The sequence below is a fragment of the Trichechus manatus genome, unplaced genomic scaffold (assembly GCF_000243295.1).
Source record: "Trichechus manatus latirostris isolate Lorelei unplaced genomic scaffold, TriManLat1.0 scaffold00004, whole genome shotgun sequence".
Taxonomy (NCBI): domain Eukaryota; kingdom Metazoa; phylum Chordata; class Mammalia; order Sirenia; family Trichechidae; genus Trichechus; species Trichechus manatus.
Genome location: NW_004443940.1, coordinates 14,419,001 through 14,437,999, shown reverse-complemented (window position 1 = coordinate 14,437,999; position 18,999 = coordinate 14,419,001). Strand labels below are relative to the sequence as shown.

The 18,999-nt window shown below is 37.9% G+C and overlaps 1 protein-coding gene across 6 annotated transcripts; it reads right to left on the bottom strand.

Moving 5' to 3' along the window:
- Window positions 1–7,987: 7,987 nt before the first annotated feature.
- On the bottom strand, window positions 7,988–18,935 carry FBXO48 (F-box protein 48). Of its 6 annotated transcripts, XM_023733122.1 has the most exons (5): window positions 18,580–18,620; window positions 15,416–15,532; window positions 12,706–12,935; window positions 10,066–10,407; window positions 7,988–9,590 (listed from the first exon to the last, which is right to left on the bottom strand). In XM_023733122.1, the coding sequence occupies exons 4-5, from the start codon at window positions 10,369–10,371 to the stop codon at window positions 9,429–9,431; spliced, it is 468 nt and encodes a 155-aa protein (XP_023588890.1). In that variant the 5' UTR covers window positions 10,372–10,407; window positions 12,706–12,935; window positions 15,416–15,532; window positions 18,580–18,620; the 3' UTR covers window positions 7,988–9,428. The 6 variants fall into 6 exon arrangements, with proteins under 6 accessions (XP_023588890.1, XP_023588884.1, XP_023588896.1 ...); XM_023733116.1 differs by lacking the exons at window positions 12,706–12,935; window positions 18,580–18,620 and adding an exon at window positions 18,699–18,935 and having other exon boundaries at window positions 15,416–15,528; XM_023733128.1 differs by lacking the exons at window positions 15,416–15,532; window positions 18,580–18,620 and adding an exon at window positions 18,695–18,729.
- Between the last annotated feature and the right edge of the window lie 64 nt (window positions 18,936–18,999).

Below are 18,999 nucleotides of genomic sequence, written 5' to 3'. Positions count from 1 at the left end.
GGACAACTGCACAGCCTTCCAAGAAGATAATTTTGGATCCATAATATATATCATTCTGCAGGAAAAAAACACCAACTGGAAAAAAAAATACATGACAGAAATACTAGAAGAAAATACAGGTGAATTTGATTACAAACTTGCTGTGAGGAAACACTTTTTAAGTATATCATCATTCATATACAAAAGCAGAAAAAGTTGATATATTCGGCTACATTAAATTAAAAAAAGAACCTGCACATAGGAAAAAAAAATAAGTAAATTCGAAAGACAAGTGACAATGTGGGAGAAAAATAAAATGCTAATCTATTTTTACCAAAGTATTCTAATTTACAAAGAACTCTTAAAAATTGAGAGAAACAAAGATTCACACACACACATATACACACACACAAACATGTGTTCTTAAACATATGAAAAGATGCTGAACTTCATTTATGACAAGAGAAATGCAAATTAAATTTACACTGAGAAAATTATTTCAACTTTACTGAATATTTGAAAAATTTCATAGTAAAATGTTGGAGTAAAGCTACATTGAGACAGTATTTCTGTTATCAGATTGGTAAAAATTCAAAAGCTGAAAACACAATTTTGTGCAACCTCTTGGGGGAAATTTGAATATGAACTAGGTATTAGATGCTGTCATAATTGTATCACAATTAAATTTCTTGGGAGTGATTATAGTGCTGTGGTTGTGTAGAAGTGTGTGCATGTCCTTAGGAACTACATGCTATGGTATTTAGGGGTAAAATATCATGAGGTCTGAAAACTTATTTTCAAATACTTCAGCTCAACACAACAGTGAGTTTTTGCTGTTGTTTTAATAGTATAACATAGACAAGTGGTTCTCAACCAGGGCGATTTGCCTTCCAGGTGACATTTTGGCTGTCACAGTAGGGGTGGGGAGGAATGGTGCTGCTGGCGTCTAGTGAGTAGAGGCCAAGGATGTTGCTAAACACCCTAAATGCCTAAGACATCCCCAACAAAGAATTATTCATCCCAAAATGTCAATAGTGCTGAGGATGAGAAATCCAGTCAATAAATAGAGATAAAGCAAAGGTAGCTAAAGTAAACAATTGGTGAATCTAGATAATTATACCATTTTACTATTCTTCAACTTTTCTAATAAGTGTGAAAATTTTCAAAACAAAACATTTACAGAAAACAAATTAAAAATAAAGCATCTAAGAGAGAAAAGATAATCTAAACTGACAAAACGATACCCGTGGGCCACACATGAAAAAACAGTGGTATAAAGAGTCCTTTTATTACTAACCTCTGAGAATAAAGAAAAGACAGAAAAATATGACCAGTCTGCTAATTAGGCAAACAAGTAAGCAAAAGAACAAAACCAAAAAACAAATAAACAAACAACTATGGCATTAAGTTGAGAGATTTGCAAATGTGATTTTTAGAAAGCCTTTTTTTTTAAAAAAAATGATTTTACGTGTTTCTACCAGTTTTCACTGTGTGATGATCACAGACAGTATAATTTTGTTATATTAAAACTAAATCGAAATGAGCAAAATGGGAAACCAGCAGCCCGTTTCTTCCCTACAGGACTCAGAGGACCCATAGCTGAAAAATAAGCCTCAGAAAATGATTATTAAAAATATTCCTTGACAAGTTAATGTTGGTGGTAAATATAGCATAATTGATGTGGTTTATAAAGTTTCAGTTTTATCTTATCATCTATCCTGCCCCAACTGGGCAGGGTAGGAGGTGCTGGAAAATGCAAAATGGGTTTACTAAAAAATTGGATTTCATTTATAGTAGGGCTGAGTATGAGGCTGCTGTGCTTTTGTCAGAAACCTAACTTGCATCCCGTGCTTTGTTCTGTTACCTTCTTTAGTTTCATTAAACCTCTGCTGCTCTTTATAGTTCTTATCCTCTTCCTTCCTTTCCTAGAACTAGCTTTCTTTGCATAATAGTAATAGAAAGGGCTGATATTTTTGCAATGTTTTCCACTGTCTTTTTCATCCCCAGTAATTCTTGGTTCTTTGCGGCTCTCTGCCTGTGAAGGTAAGGCAGCTGGAGCTTTGTGACGAGGGTGGATTTGGCTCCTCACAGAAAAAGGAGTCAGAGCTCAGCTTTGAATTTCAAAACAGACTTTTAAAAAGAAGCATAGAAAAAACACAAATCCTCACAGTCAGGCTTCTGATGTAAAGATGCAGACACTGGAGAAAGATAAGAGTCTTCTGAACTCCAAAAGATTAATTTTAAATCATCTGGACCAGTGCTTATGAAATGAACTGCCATAAGATAGGAAGGATGTAGGATATGACCGAAGCACAGGATTCCAATCCAAAAATAAGTTGAGAATTTTTTTTACCAGTTGGTGGACAGAAGAGAATTAGGAAAGAACAAAGGAGTGTCGCATTAGGCATCTCTGAGAAGTCCTGCCCCGCCTTCCTCTAGTGTTGAAACCACCCAGACATGTTCAAGACTTTCATGGCAGAACAGACTTCTGTCCCACCTGAATCCTGGAAGGAAGTCCTATAACAGTATGAGGTAACTGCAGAAGAGTAGAAATGGGTGTGTTGTATGTTGTGTAGGTACAGAAGGCCTCCAAAGAGACTGAGTTAATGTACAATGTCACCACTTAGTCAGCTCCCATATTATGTTCTGTAGAGTGTGGAGTTGGGAGAGGTATGGGGCACATTGTAAGACGATCTTGCCAATTAAAAGAAATCCAGACATTTCCATGTTAACTCAGTCTCAGCACATTACTTAGTCTTTCTGGGTTAAGTTTGCCAGGCAAAATACAAGATACCCAGTTAAATTCGAATTTCAGATTAAAAAATGAATACTTTTTTAGTATAAGTTTGTCACATGTAATATTTGGGACATACTTGTACCAAAGAAGTATCTGTTTTTCATCTGAAATTGAAAGTTAACTGAACATCCTGTATTTTTACTTGCTAATTCTGGCAACCCTACTCAGAGTTTCTCCCTCCCTTTTCCCTTTTTCCTCCCTTTTCCTGGCATCCAGACAGAGATGGGTCCCCTCAGTCCTGGCATCTAGGTGTTGGGAAGCAGTGATGAACTAGAGTAAGATCATTTTCTAAATTTCAGTTTCTTCATTTGTAAAATGAGATGGAGTAATAGCACCATCTTATGAACACAGTGCTTGGTACAGAGTAGTCACTCAACACGTTAGTTATTGTAGTTAATCAGCTTTGTCTATTATTGATCTAATTTCATGTATTTGATGTTTTTGACCTTCCAACTCTAGTTTAAAAGAAGTGTTGTGATCTTCCACCTTATGTATTCTTCTTCCCAATCCATTTCCTAATATTACTACTCATCTTATGTTTTATTAATATGATTAGGGCATTTGAAGTCTTGGTGAGGAGGTCTTATCTAAAGTCAAGCAAAGATGAAACTAAAGTGGTTAGGAGTATATTTTTCCAATTAAGCTTGAATATACATGGACGCTCTAAAGTTTATATCTCATATAGATTTTATTCATGATTATGTCCTAGTCTAAGATTGGGTTATAAACTAGAAGTAACTAAAGAAAAAACTCTACATTTTTTTTAAGTACTAGATTTTATGCTTGATTAAATTAGAAAATATTGAAATTCCTTAATACTCTTTTGCAATCTTGCATCTTTCACAAACTGCATACTTTTAAACTCGCTATTTTATTAACAAGAAAGAGCACTCCTTCCTTTCATTCTACTCCACCCACTCATGTTCTCAGATGTTCATGGCTTGGCCTGATAAATGTACAGCTCATTCTAAGCCCATACCATAAAATTTATCATTAAGTTTCAAAACTTCTCTTTCAGTGTAGACTGATATCATAGCTTATAACTCCTTATCCAAAGAATTATTTTAATGCAATAGTACTAAGAACACACACACACACACACACTGAAGTTATTCATATAACTTGTTAAGGAAATAATTAAAACTCATTGGGGTGACCCAATAATTAAAAACAATGCTACTTCTTGGGTTGTTTATTTCCACATTTTTATTACAAAAAATAAAACATTTCAACTTTTATTTTCCTCTTATAGACTAGAACGATAATTCATATATTGACATTAACATTAAATGGCTCATATATCTTATGGGTTATACATTTGTATTTCAGTACAATCTTGTCCATTAACAACATAGTAAATTATTTTTATTGTATCTTCTAGGTAGGATTAAAATAAATAACTATAGAAATAATTTAACAAATCTTTATCAAGCACCTTTTACGTTCCAGGTTCTCGGAACACGAAATAAATTACAAATGATCCCGCCATTAAGAAGCTCACAGTCTAAAGGGGAAGAGAGACAAATAAATAGACAATTTAATGTAGTATGACAGCTTTGAGAATGGAATGCACAAAGAACTATGGGAAACTTAAGAGGGCCAATTAATCCAGAACAGTAGTTAATAAAATTAGAAGAATTTGCCAGGAATAGAATTAACAGTGGGTGAGAGGAATAACATTCCAGGTATGTCAAACAGCCTGGGTAATTAGCTGAAATTAGTTCAGGTGAACAGACTGGGAATGGCTGTAACCAGTGTCTGAACCCAATCAGGCCTCTCATCACAGCTGTTTCTCTCTCCTTTTTGGCTCCTTATTCTCTTACTGAGGATCTGTTTTCTCTGCATGGCAGGGAACAGTTTCCTCATCAAAGAGGAAAGGGCTTCTCTCTTCCAGCTATGGAAGAGGGTGGTTTGGCTCATGTACTCACCCCTGGGCCAAACGCTGTGGCTAGGGGAGGTAAAAACCACACCAGACCAGTTGCCATTGAGTCAATTTCAGCTCATGGCAACCCTACGCGTATGAGAGTAGAACTGTACTCCATTGGGTTTTCAAGGCTGTGATCATTCAGAAGCAGGTGGACAGGCCTTTCTTCCAAGATGCCTCTGGGTGGGTGTGTTCAAATTGCCAACCTTTCAGTTAGTAGTTGAGCACTTAACCATTTGTGCCATCCAGGGACTCTGACAAAACTGTAGAGACAGTAAAAAGGTTAGTGGTTGCCAGAGATTGGGGGTGGGGTTGAGAGGTAGTGTACTATTAAAAACAGCATAGGAAAGATGCAAGAAGGGAGATTCTCCCTAATTACCAAACCAAACCCGTTGCCGTCCAGTCAATTCTGACTCATAACTACTCTGCAGGACAGAGTAGAACTGGCCCACAGGCTTTCCAAGGAGTGGCTGGTGGATTCGAACTGCTGACCTTTTGGTTAGCAACTGTAGTTCTTAACCACTGTGCCACCAGTGCTCCTCTCCCTAATTAGGGTGACCTCTATTAACAGATGAAGGTGAAAGGCAATAAGGGGAATTGAGCAAACAAAGACAATCCACATACATTACAAAAACAGATTAAAATATATGTGTACATACGCTACTATACAAAGATATTATTCAATAGAATGCTTTACAGGTTTAATTTTTTCCGTACTTTGAAAATTTCAAAGTGCTTTCTTCATTTCCTCTCTTATTGAATATATTAAATAAAGTAGTGGATACTTTCCTTTCCAATTACACCTTTGTCAAGAGAGACAGGGGCAGAAGAGAATGCTGTTGGGTCTAAAAGTTATGCTCACTGAATAGTAGAAGGAATTGGGGAGAAGATATTAGAAAAGACAAGATAACAAATATTCAAATGTTTATATTTCAAATATTCAAATGGCAACCATAGAGGATGGAACCAGGACTAGGAGGCAAATGTTACAGGGAGGAAGTCTTCAGTTTAAAGTGAGAAAGGTTTTCTAATGATCAGAGCAATCGTAGAGAAAAGGACTCTTTTGTGAGATAATAGAAATGCTATTACTAGACGTATTTGAGCAGGGGTAGGCTGACCCCGTCAGTGTTCCTTTAGAGGAGATTACTGGATGGCCTTGGAGACTGGACTGCCTATTTCCAAGGCCCCTTCCAATTCTGAGAAGATAGTATGGCACAATCATCATTCGTCTGATCCAACCAACCAAGAAACTTGCATATAGAGGCATACCTCGTTTTCATGGCACTTCACTTTATTGTGCTTCAGAGATATTGTGGTTTTTACAAATTGAAGGTTTGTGGCAACCTGTGTTGAGCAAGTCTATCGGTGCCATTTTTCCAACAGCATGTGCTCACTTCATGTCTCTGTGTCACATTTTGGTAACTCTCACAATATTTCAAACTTTTTCTTTATTATTTTATCTGTTATGGTGATCTGTGATCAGTGATCTTTGTTGTTTCTATTGTAATTGTTTTAGGGTGCTACAAAATGCGCCCATATAAAACAGTGAACTTCATCGATAAATGTTGTGTGCATTCTGACTGCTCCATCAACTGGTCTTTCCCTGTCTCTCTCCCTCTCCTCGGATCTCCCTATTCCGAGACACGACAATATTGAAATTAGGCCAACTAATAATCCTACAATGGCCTCTAAGTGTTCAAGTGAAAAGAAGAGTCACACGTCTCTCACTTGAAATCAAAAGCTAGAAATGTTTAAGCTTAGTGAGGAAGGCATATCAAAAGCCAAGACAGGCCGAAAGCTAGGCCTCTTGTGCCAAACAGTTAACCAAGTTGTGAATGCAAAGGAAAAGTTCTTAAAGGAAATTAAAACTGCTCCTCCAGTGAAATGATAAGAAAGCAAAACAGTCTTATTGCTAATATGGAGAAAATTTTAGTGGTGTGGATAGAAGATCAAACCAGCCACAACATTCCCATAAACCAAAGCCTAATCCAGGGCAAGGTCCTAACCCTCTTCAATTCTATGAAGGCTGAGAGAGGTGAAGAGGCTACAGAAGAAAAGTTTGAAACTAGAAGATGTTGGTTCATGAAGTTTAAGGAAGGAAGCTGTCTCCATAGCATAAAAGTGCAAGGTGAAGGAGCAAGTGCTGATGTAGAAGCAGCAGCAAGTTATCCAGAAGATCTAGCTAAGATAATTGCTGAAAACAGATTTTCAATGTAGACAAAATAGCCTTATATTGGAAGAAGATGTCACCTAGGACTTTCATAGCTAGAGAGGAGAAGTCAATGGCTTCAAAGCTTCAAAGGACAAGCTGACTCTCTTGTTACGGGCTAATGCAGCTGGTGACTTTAAGTTGAAGCCAATGCTCATTTACCATTCCAGAAATCCTAGGGCCCTTAAGAATTATGATAAATCTACCCTGCTAGTGCTCTACAAATGGAACAACAAAGCCTGGATGACAGCACAGCTGTTTACAACATGGTTTACTGGATATTTTAAGCCCATTGTTGAGAACTACTGCTCAGAAAAAAAGATTCCTTTCAAAATATTATTGCTCATTGACAATGCAGCTGGTCACCCAAGAGCTCTGATGGAGATATACAAGAAGATTAATGTTGTTTTCATACCTTCTAACACAACATCCATTCTGCAGCACAAGGATTAAGGAGTAATTTCGACTTTCAAGTCTTATTATTGAAGAAATAAATTTCATAAGGCTATAGCTACCATAGATAGTGATTCCTCTGATGGATCTGGGCAAAGCAAATTGAAAATCTTCTGGAAAGGATTCACCATTCTAGATGCCATTAAGAACACTCATGATTCATAGGAGGTCAAAATATCAACATTAACAGGAGTTTAGAAGAAGCTGATTTCAACCTTCAGGGATGACTTTGAGGGGTTCAAGACTTCAGTGGAGGAAGTAACTGCAGATGTGGTAGAAATAGCAAGAGAACTAGAATTAGAAATAGAGCTTAAAGATGTGACTGAATTGCTGCAAGCTGATATAAAACTAATGAATGAGGAGTGGCTTCTTGTGGATGAGCAAAGAAAGTGGTTTCTTGAGATGGAATTTACTCCTGGTGAAGATTTTGTGAACATTGCTGCAATGACAACAAAGGATTTAGAATATTACATAAACTTAGTTGATAAAGCAGCAGCAGGTTTTGAGAGAATTGACTCCAATTTTGGAAGAAGTTCTGTGGGTAAAATGCTATCAAACAGCATTTTGATAGAGAAATCTTCCCTGAAAGGAAGAGTCAACTGATGCAGCAAACTTCACTGTTGTCTTCTTTTAACAAATTGCCACAGCCACCCCAACCTTCAGCAATCACCATCCTGATCAGTCAGTCAGTAGCGATAAACATCGAGGCAAGACCCTCTACGAGCAAAAAAGATTTCAACTTGCTGAAGGCTCCGATGATGGTTAGCATTTTTTAGCAATAAAGTATTTTTTAATTAAGGTCTGTACATTGTTTTTGTAGACATAATGCTAATGCACACTTAATAGACTACAGTATAGTGTAAACATAACTTTTATAAGCACTGGGAAACCAGAAAATTTGTGTGACTCACTTTATTGCATTATTTGCCTTATTGCGGTGGTCTGGAACCGAACCCGCAGTATCTCTGAGGTATGCCTGTAGTGGGATATCTTTCTTATATTTGAGTATTCACTAAATACTGGTCGGCTAGATTCTTATTTTTCTACTACAGAGCACAAGTTAAGAAGAAAACTACATACTGACTAAAATGTTTTGCAGATACTTTTTCTATGGTGCTGACCATGGATTCAGATAAACTATATAGTGACTACTATTATCATCTGCTTAAAAAAAAGAGAACAAAGGCTATATCAAAAAAATCTTGGAAAGCTATAAACTTTAACAAAGTTAGATATTAAGGGTTCTATAGAATAATATTTTTGTTTTTTTTTCCTTTTTGATACAGAAAAAACAAAAAGGAGCTGAAAGTCCTTTGTCTTGGTATCTCTAAGCAGTACACTACATGGTCCTATAAGGTTGTCAGGAAGAAAAATAGTGTGGTAGTTCGGCATGTAGTTAAGTGTTTTGGAAACTTTCCACTCATTTCCAGCCTCTGAGAGCAATTGCAGGCTTGTAGAGAAGTAATGGGAATCTTAATCCTGACAAGCTTTAGTCTTATGGTGAAATTAATTTTAAACGAAACCACAGGCTTAACCTGTTTTAAAGTCGTCTCACTGTTTGACAATTCAGTCGGATTCCACTGAAATAGAATTTTTAAAAGTTATGGAAACACATATTTATTATTCATTTAAACATATTGACATTAATTTTACTTAGCTAGTCTTCCCATAAACCTAGTTATGCCTCCTACTTAATCTCTAAGTCAGTTTCAAATGGCTTCTTGAATTTTTGAATTATACAGAAAATGCCAAACTCTTGCCATTTAAAGTACTATAATATACTAACACAAATACATTAAATAATGCATTTGAAATCACTTTCATTAAAGTATTTCTTATAAAAATATCATTTCATGATTTTTCTACTTTACAAAACAAGAAAAATGTTTTTAATAAAGTGCAAAAAATTAAAGCTTTAAGTTTCATACTATTTTCCACTTAGTTTTCTTCTAAATGTTAAATATAAAAAAGTAAAACAGTGAACAGATAAAGGTATACCTTTTGCAACCTAATCATCATTTTGGTTTTAAACTCTCAAGGTTACAAGGTGTTTACAATTTTTCCGTTTATCTTTCCAGTTCTGCTTCTAGAATTTCCCCCCACGTATCTGCATCCATTGGGTACATGATTTTCTCTGGTAGGCTAATGGGAGAACATATGTTGCTGTATCTGCCACTTAGCCATTCATGCTTCACTTTACTCTTCTGGTAATTCCTCAGTAGTATTACCTGAAAGAGGTAAAATATCATCATTAAAAAAGAGTATAGTAGATGGTTAGTGAGTTTGTTTGAAACTAGACAAGCTGATTGACAGGACTGAAAAGAAGATCAAGTACTTACATTAAAATATGTATATATATATAGTAATAAATGTATATGTGTGCAGAATTATGTATATGTGTATATATACACAGTGAACAACAGGGTTTTCTGGGGATTTTGGAGAAGGTGGCATTAAAAGAAGTAGCCACTTTCCTTCTGGTTAACAGAGAAAATTTTCTGGATTTAAGACTTTACAAAAATGATTTAAAAGGATAGATGGGGGATAGGATGGTTAGGAAATTAATAAATCAACTTCAAATCATTTTCAAAAGTCAAAACACTGTGCATATGAAATCCTTCTTCCAAGCAGAAGACAGAAATGGCTCAAGGCTACCACACCAACACTGCCATAAACACTACAGACTGCAAGGATTAAACTTACCCTCCAGGAATAACCGCTTTCTAGATCACCATCTATTTCTCTTTGGCACACAGCTCTTACAGTCAAACAGTGTGGTTTCCACAAAGAGTCACTGTTTTTTATCATGTCATTCCAGCTCCTGCATGCCATTGAAGCCCTGCATAGGCTCTGAATGTCTAATTGATGGAAAATGTTTAAAGTGACTTCTGGAGGCAGTAGTTCAACAAAGTTGTTTCGGCTCTCTTTTTTCTTCTCCTCAGTGTTCACAGAGTTCAAGTCTATGTCAGAAACTCTTGAATTATTGTTCCTCTTCGAATTTTTCTGCATAGTTTGATGTTTCAGTAAATTCTCCTCATATGTAAGCTAAAAGGCAAAATTTAAACATACTCAGTCCTTCAGTTCAGACTATAGATTCTACTTTTAACCAGATATTTTTGGCTTCAAATTGCTATTAGTGGTATAATTTAAAGAACCAGCTTCCCAATGTATAAAACGGGGCCAAGGACGGGCTTCTGTGCAGCATCCTGTCTTTGCAAACATTAACCTGGATAGCATGTAAAACACTTATGACATGTGAATTGCACATAAGAGGCACTCAATGTATGTTCCCTTTTTCTTTTTAAATGTTTTTAGTAATGGGGTTTGTCTCTAAGAAAATGTTTTTTTCCAGTCCCAGAGACATCTGAAACAGAGAAATGATTCTTCATATGTCAGACCATATTTGTTGAGTTTTGTAGCTGCCATGACTACTCTGAGAAGACATTTGATTCTCAGTATTAATTTAAAATACTTTGATAATGTCTAAGATTCAATCTTATTAAATATCTGAATATTTGTTGTCTGTGGTGCCTTGTCATTAAGTTCTTAATTTTACAACTTGTGACTTAATCATAAATCTGACGGACTTTTAGTGCTTTATTATGTATTAAAGCCAAAAACCAAACTGTCCAGTCAATTCCCACTAGCAGGCCTTCAAATTTTATACAGAGGCATTTGGAGAAAGCTCTGGGCAGGGGGTTAGTTCAGGCTACTGATAGGAAACCAAGGGTAGGGGGAAGGAGAAAGAAGATGTGGTTATTCTTGAAAAGAATGTGGTCAGATAAGTTCCAGGAAGACTGTCCTGCTCTAGGAAACATCATATAGGAAATTTCGGGGCGGGCGGGGGGAGGAATGCTGACGCCAGTAATCTTTAGAAATAGAAAATACTTGAAAAACAAGGTATTTTTGAAATATACTGAGTCACGTTGACCCTGTTAAATTTTATGTATAAAAGCCTCCTTCTCTGTTTGAACCACGAAGCACTTTGTACTTTTACCTAGTGTTGCCTGGCTACAGCTGTTCTATTCCTCAATAAAACTCTTCTTTTACTCTCCTCAGAGTAAAGATTTTGTTCTCTTTGACATTTCTGATGTCAGAAGTGGGACCTTGAAGGCGCGTTACCTTCCATGACCCTCGAAACATCGAGGAATTGCGCTCCGGTACCAGCTGAGCTGTTTGGGCTCTACACTTCTGCAAATTCTTGTGAGTTGCTTTAAGGTAAATAGCCTCTCGAATCGGAGCTCTGCTCTCTTTGCATTGATAGCTCTTTGAGTTTTATTGTGGATTTGCTTCTTGCAAGTAAAGTTTGTTTTGCTGCAGTGCAAACTCAAATATTTATTGTGAGTTTTGGTGAATTGTAGTGCTTAGGGCTATCTCAGTATGGGGTATGCTAATTCAAAGAAAGCAGCTGATTTTCCTAGTGGAACTCTGGCTTGCTATATGGCCAAGAATTATGCGTCTAGGTTTTGTTTGTATTTGGATTTCTGTTTGAGCTCCCTAACGACAGTTTAGAAAATCAGTGGCCACTTTTGGGTACCTTCCAATTGGAGAGACTAGTCTATTTAATGTCTAAAATAGGAGAGTAGGTTTCTAGCCAGCAGAATGAATTAGGTTCAGAAGAATGAAACTAGGTGTCATATAGTTATTATGAAGGAATCCCAGAGTCTTTTAAGTCACAAAAATATGTGGGCACAGGTTAGAGCATCTTAAAAGCCCCCAGGGTACTCACTACCAACAGAAAGACATCCATGAAGGGGTAAGCTGTGACATGAGATGGGCTAGAGCATTAGGCTGTCCACCAGCTGAAAGACAACTCTCATGCAATAGAGGCACTCTGTGAAACAAAACACTGACCAAAACCAGTGGCAGACCACCTGCTAGGAATTTTATTTGACTCTGGGAGACCAAAGTTTCAACCTATTCTTAACATCCTTAATAAATGAGCCTGGATATCCCCCTGCCGGGATGCTGGTTGGAGTTAAAAAATGCTATAAGTTGAATATACCAGAAGTAATTTGGAATTTCAGTGATCACTTTGGGAAAATGAGTTCCCATCTGTTCTGTTTTTTTCCTTCCACTTTGGGAAAATGAATTCCTGTTTGTGTTGTCTTTTCTTTCCTCTGGGGCAATTCTGTTTGGTGCTCAGGTTTGTCAGAGGGTCTGAGATCCCTCCATCTGAGACTCTATCAAGTTAATAAGCTTTATCTAGAACTTGTTTTCCTGCTGAATTGAGTCTATCTTACCAAAGAATTGCTGCAGACATTTTAAGAAACTAAGTTCCCTGTTTGCTTTATTCTGTATAAGCTTGGTATTTGAGCCGCCCTCACAGATAGGTGAACTTACGCAGTTTTTCTGTCTCGTTTTGTTTTGAGAGGTTGTCTCTTATCTAGAAAGAGCACTGTGTCTGAGTTTCTGTCTTGCTTCAGGAGGCCATGGCTGGCAGTTGCTGTTTTTCATGAGGACGCCTTAAATTTCAGTTCTTTTCTCATCCAAGAAAAATTGCTTCTTGTGCCCAGGTTTTTAGTAGCTAGTCTGACAAACTGTGATATAAATCACTCAATTTGAAAAGTGCCCTGAAAAAGGATTAGTTATTTTGATTAGTCTAACAAGGCCTTAAAAAGAGACAAATTATTCTAAGTTACTTCGCTAAAGGATCCTATAAAGCATGTAAAAGACAGGGTTATGAAAATACAATAATTTCCTACCTCTGGATGGTATTATTAAATTAGATTATAATATTTCTTCAAAGAAGTTACTCTAATCAGTTTAATGATAAATAAGCATTTATATAAATTAAATAGTCCTAATATTTCCAGGAACTAATGAAAGTGAACTCATTCTAACAAAGACTTTTATGTTCTGCAGTATGTCAATCTTAAAAACAAAACCTTTCTAAATAACTTAAACAAGATATTACATGAAATGTGTTTTATTTAAGGAAAAAGGGATAATTTTGTCTTAAAGTATAACTAGTAGTTTCAGAATGAGAAGAAGGAGGCATAGAACAAACCAGGGTGGGGGGTGGGTGGGGGGATGGCTAGCCAAGAATTGACTTTCTGATTCAAAAAAAAAAAAACAGCTAATAAAATCTAAGGTTAGATTGAAAAATATGGGAAATGGAGAAAGTTTGAATGAAAATAGACTATTTAAACAAAGTTTATTTCAATTTTAATTATGTTTTGTGGTATATAGGCAGGAGCCCTGGTGGCACAGTGGTTAACAGCTATGGTGAGCTATGATTGCTAACCAGAAGGTCAGCAGTTCAAATCCACCAGCTGCGCCTTGGAAACCCTATGTGGCAGTTCTACTCTGTCCTATAGGGTCGCTATGAGTCGGAATTGACTCGACAGCAATGTGTTTTTTGGTATATAGGCTTAAAATAATTTTCAAGATCTTCATGTAACTTACTGATATTAAATTAATATTCATTATAATCTAAATTTATATACCTTTGCTTTTTATGCCACAGAGAAAGGATATATATTTGGGTCTGCTGATAAGTGTATTTATTGTTGCAGCTTAAAGGGTTGTACTATAAGAGATACACAACAAACTTTAAAAGGCTTATTAAAAAGGGAATTTATTTGATAGTTAAAGTTTTTATCTGTCTGGCTAAAGTTTGATGGGTTAATTTATGAGATCTTTTAAGAGCTGTGTATTTGTCGATCCTCTGGAGAACTAAAAATCACCTTAAAATGCCCTAGTGGCCAGAAGCAAATGATATCTGAGGTAGACAGCTCATCCCAAGATCACAGAACAAGAGTTCATGCAACAGGTTGAAATAATTGACCTTAGTTTTGTTATTGTTGCTATTTTTATGTTATTAGGTTTACTCCATACTTTTGGCTAATATGAAAATCTCTTTGACTTTGTTTCTCTTCTTTTATAGTTTCTTCTGATGCTTGGGATAAAAATGCACTTGTCAAGCTAGCTCAATCAGTAGCCAGCGCTAGTAATTTGACTGAATGTTGTATCTGTCACCCCTCTCCACGATCTGTGCATGAAAATCCAAATTAGCAACTCCCATATTAAATTATAGTCTTGTTCCCAATGCTACTAACTTCATCCTCATCTTTAAATGGGCCATACGTGTTAGTTTATAGCATCCTGCTGGATTACAGATCCAACTTTAGGCACCATGCTGTAATTTAACCTGAATTGTAAGCAAGAATTGTTCTGAAGTTGCGTGGCACCCTTCTGAGTGCCAGAATAATTTTCTGGTCTCACATGATAAACCCCCTGGAAAAATGTTAATATAGCAAATTTAACAGCCTGCCTAAGAGGAAAAAAGAGCATTTATATTGAACTTTGGAATTGGTTAAAGTTGGAATGATTGTCAGTTTGCAATAATTCTTTGATAGAAAATTGGCTTGAGAAGGTCAATCAAACCATCTCCTTCCCAGACAACATTACCAGAAATGGTATGATTTGTGCCCCTTATGGGTATGTATATTTATGTGGAGGGTCAGAGTATCCTTCAATAAACGAGCCAAATCCATGTGACCGCCTGTCATAGATTGAATTGTGTCCCCACAAAGTATCTGTCAATTTCGCTAGGCCATGATTCCCAGTATTGTGTGATTGTCCACCATTTTGTCACCTCATGTGATTTTCCTATGTGTTATAAGTCCTACCTCTATGATGTTAATGAGGTAGGATTAGTAGTGGCAGTTATGTTAATGAGGCAGGACTCAATCTAAAAGATTAGGTTGTGCCTTACGTTAATCTCTTTTGAGATATAAAAGAGAGAAGCAAACTGAGAGACAGGGGGACCTCATACCACCAAGACACAAGAGCCAGGAGAATAGCACATCCTTTTGACCTGGGGTCCCTGTGCTGAGAAGCTCCTCTACCAGGGGGAGATTGATGACAAGGAACTTCACCCAGAGCGGACAGAGAAAGCCTTTCCCTGGAGCTGGCACCCTGAATTTGGAATTCTAGCCTCCCAGACTGTGAGAGAATAAATTTCTCTTTATTAAAGCCAACCACTTGAGGTACTTCTGTTATAGTAGCGCTAGATGACTAAGACACCACCCTTATACCTGGACATTACCTTGCTTAGATGACTGCAACATGATGGGTACATGCACCTTAGGGACGTTAGGAATTCCTTTGAATATCCACTCTTATAATGATAGTACCCATTGGACAAGTGATTTGAAAATTCTTACTGAAACAAGAAAGATAAAGTGTTATATGATAACCCAAGAGCTCCTGGGGCAGGTTCAACGCTCCTTAGAGCACTTATATCTGGCTATGGTGTTTATCAGCTTGAACAATCTATCTGGAATCCATCTGCTACAGTAGCTCAAATTGCTGATGATATTGTGGATGGAATGGCTGCCCAATAAAAATTCTTAGACTCTCCTGTTAAACTGGTGTTAGATCATAGAATAGCTCTTGATTTTAGTCTGGCCTAAAAAGGGGAAGTTTGCGCCATTGCCAATATTTCTTGAGGCATTTGGATAAATACCTCTGGAGAAGTTGAATAAGATACTAGAAAAATTCACCAAAAAGCAACTTGGCTGCATTCCATACTTCCTGTACCACCTTTCTTAGATATTTTTAGTTGGGTGCCCAACAGTATTGATTCTGGGCTTGGCTCTATGCTACAAGCAGTTTTAATTATTTTAGCCATTTTACTGGTTATTAATGGATTAATTAAATGCAGTATGAAATACTTGTCTAATGCCTTTAATAAGACTGAAATTGCTTTTGCTATGCAAAGAATTATGTATTTTAAACAAATCAAATCTTTGGAAGGAAATTGAATCTTTACCTAAATTTGACCTTTTTATATGTGTTGCTTTTTTTTTTACATTTGGATTTTATTTTCTAAAGCTTACAAACGCTAGACCTGATGAGAAACCCCACCTTTGTTTTTCCTTGGGTACTTGAGCTGATCTTTTCTCATTTGAGCTGGTTCCAAATTTGTTCTTCCCATTTAGCCTCCCCTGCTGCCATGACCTCAACAGTGATCTACTCACCCTGAAGATGGGGCCCATTAGCATGGCAAGTTGAAGACACTCTCCTGACATATTTGAGGATATAGTAAATATCAGTAGAACCATTCAGACAACGTCCTTGCAGAAGAAGAGACACCTGATTGTGGGTAATCAGCACCCCCTAGTGGGGGGTGGGCCAAAAGGGGGGAATGTGTTAGCTGACCTTAAAATTTTATATAGAAGTGTTTAGAGCAAGCTCTGGGCAGGAGGTTGGTTTAGCCTATCTGTAGGAACTCAATGTGGGGCAAGGGAGAAAGAAGGAGATACGATTATTCTCAGAATGTGGTCAGATAAGTTCCAGGAAGCCTGTATTGCTCCAGGAAACATCAGATAAGAAAGTTTTCGGGAGGGGGGTGGTGGTGGTGGTGGTGTGTGTTGATGCCTGTGATCTTTAGAAATGGAAAATACTTGAAAAATACGCTGTTTTTGAAATATACTAAGTCATGCGTACCCTGTTAAACTTTATGTATAAAAGTCTCTTCTCTGTTCGAACCACAGAGCACTTTGTATTTTTACCAAGTGCTGCCCAGCTATAGCTGTTCTATCCCTCAATAAAACTCTTTTCTTTCACTCTCCTCAGAGTAAAGATTTTGTTCTCTTTGACAATTATAAGAATTATCTACTTTGTACCCAAAGCGTAGGTGTTCATATTTGACACAAACACAACTTGAAATTGACAAGAGGTTGAGATCAGGTTTATAATGACACAAAGTCTCAAGTACTCAATTCATTTATAAGGTTAATGTTTTAGAAATGGCCCTGTGAAGCTATCCTAAATGCATAGTTAATTATGAGCTAAGCATGACAGTCACTAAGGCCATCAGTTAAGCAACAATGACTAACAACTATAAACAATGTTTACAACTCAGCTCGGTATAAAAAAAAGATGCCATTGAGCCGATTCCAACTTATAGTGACCCTATAGGACAGAGTAGAACTGCCCCATAGGGTTTCTAAGGAGTTGTTGGTGGATTCAAACTGCCAACTTTTTGGTTAGCAGCTGAACGCTTAACCACTGCGCCACTGGGGCATAGCATGTAACTAATACAGCACGTGACTTCTACTTCATCTATGGCGCGTAGCATATGTTTTGGAAATCAGTTTAAAGTATAGCAATATACCGTCAACCCTGAGCTATTTTTGTACGTAAAGACAGCACCTATTTACTTAAAATCAGTTTATTCCATTCTGTACTTTCTTTTTAATGGTAGCGGGAGTGCGAGAGGAAGGGCTTTTTTCAGCTCCGCTAATGACAATTTCCCTTTCTAGAAGTGCTACTCAGTTACATATTTCTGGACTTGTTAAGTCCACAGTTGCTCCCATTCATAAGGTTGGTTACGACACAAAGTACCTGTGGTAGTTAGAATTTTAATGTGCCTGTTCAACGGATAACTTCTCTCGAGGGTTTGGATCTGCACTGGCAGAAGTAAAGAAGGTATACTGGTAAACCAAAAGCATGAGGCAAGATCAAGTTCTTTTTTTTGCAGTGCATCATCCCCTCCTCCCACCATCACTACAAACAATGGCCAACTGTACTGTTGGAATCCCAGGATCTAACTGGGGAATAAAATGCTTCTGCTAATTATAGGATGGAACCCTAATGGTGCAAGATTGGTAGTTCCAACCTACTCAGCTGGTCAGGTGGAAGAAAGACCTTGTGATCTGCTCCCATAAAGATTACAGCCTCGGAAACCCTATGGGGTAGTTCTACTCTGTCACATGGGGCCGCAATGAGTCCAAATCGACTCCAATAAAAACAATCTGTTACAAGAATTTCACAGGCAGGCTGATGATGGCTTTTGAATTTAGCATTGGGGTGCCTTGACCAGGTTTCTAAAATCCTACTGGGTTATTTTTCTTCTAAGTCCAACACTATGTTTCTAAAACTATCTCTCTTTTGCCCTTTCTCCTTTTTGAAACAAAACTGTGCTGAATTACCTTTTCAGTTAACTAAGAGCTCACCCCTCCTTTAAGGTGTCACACTGAGGGAGAGGTCGACAGGCAGCATAGTCCGAGGGGCGCGCGCCACCTGGCACAAACAAGCTATTGGGGAGCCCCCCCCCACCCTGACCGGATCCCGCAGGTAGCGGGGGGATGACCCCACATCCCATCTGAGCCAACAACCCCCTTGCCTGCCCCGCGCAGGCTGCAGCTGCCTACGTCCCAAGATTACCGGACGTTTGACGACTGACAAGTGAACAACAATAACAACCGTCAGCATGACTGTCACCGCGACTCCCGGCCGCTGAGCCAACGCCGCGCTAGAGTCCGGATTGCACTTCAGAGCAAGCTGGCGCGGCGCCATAGGGAAGGGAAGACCCTCCTACCTACTGGGCAGTGATGACCTTTCCTCCTGCGATTTAAAACCTTCAGAATTCGAATCCTTCCCCATTGCCCCTCGCATCCTGCCCACTCTAGGCCCCGCCTTTCTGGCTCGCATTTCGCACAGGCGCAGAGAAGAGCGCGCACAGCCTTTTGGGATTGGTAGTTTCTTTAAGGGCGGTTCACCTCGGGAAGGAAGCGGAAGGACAGACCAAGGACTACAAGGTCCGGCGTCCTCCGAAATGGGTAGGCGGTGAGAAGGAGTTGAGGGGAGGACAAACCGGGGTTTTTAAACAATAATTTTGAGGCA

What these genes read in the sequence shown, in the direction of transcription:
- FBXO48 (XM_023733116.1), bottom strand. Translation starts at nt 18,807, where the DNA reads ATGCGAGCCAGAAAGGCGGGGCCTAGAGTGGGCAGGATGCGAGGGGCA. An exon ending in GGAAAGGTCATCACTGCCCA is followed by an intron (nt 15,529 to 18,698) that starts GTAGGTAGGAGG and finishes TGTTTCAGTAAG; the next exon opens with AATTTTCAAATCACTTGTCC. An exon ending in AAAGCGGTTATTCCTGGAGG is followed by an intron (nt 9,591 to 10,065) that starts GTAAGTTTAATC and finishes TACCTCTTTCAG; the next exon opens with GTAATACTACTGAGGAATTA.